The following is a 215-nucleotide window of genomic DNA, read 5'->3' as shown; positions in this document are numbered from 1 at the left end:
GCGGGGCGGGGGACGGGGACGGTCCCTGGCCTTACTCCAGGTAGTTGACAAGCTCCAGGTTCTTGTAGAGCAGGTAGCAGAAGTGGGAGACGGAGAAGGCGTGCATCCAGTTGTGGTAGGGGGGGTCGCGGTAGCCCTTCTTCACCATCAGGCAGAACCTGGCGGGGGGGGACGACAGGGCCATGAGGAGGGGGGGGGGGTCGACCTCCGCGGCC

At 67.0% G+C, this 215-nt stretch overlaps 1 protein-coding gene across 1 annotated transcript in view; it reads right to left on the bottom strand.

The window, feature by feature from the left end:
- Window positions 1-215, bottom strand: part of LOC103896987 — a 51,450-nt gene that overhangs the window by 37,119 nt on the left and 14,116 nt on the right. Inside the window, exon 5 of the mRNA XM_009276938.1 lies at window positions 36-158. Coding sequence (XP_009275213.1) covers window positions 36-158 — 123 coding nt within the window. The remainder of the gene's footprint in view (window positions 1-35; window positions 159-215) is intronic.

This window comes from Aptenodytes forsteri, unplaced genomic scaffold (assembly GCF_000699145.1).
Source record: "Aptenodytes forsteri isolate BGI_AS27 unplaced genomic scaffold, ASM69914v1 Scaffold459, whole genome shotgun sequence".
Taxonomy (NCBI): Eukaryota; Metazoa; Chordata; class Aves; order Sphenisciformes; family Spheniscidae; genus Aptenodytes; species Aptenodytes forsteri.
The sequence above is the reverse complement of the archived record's forward strand: the minus strand, read 5'-3'. Positions and strand labels throughout refer to the sequence as shown.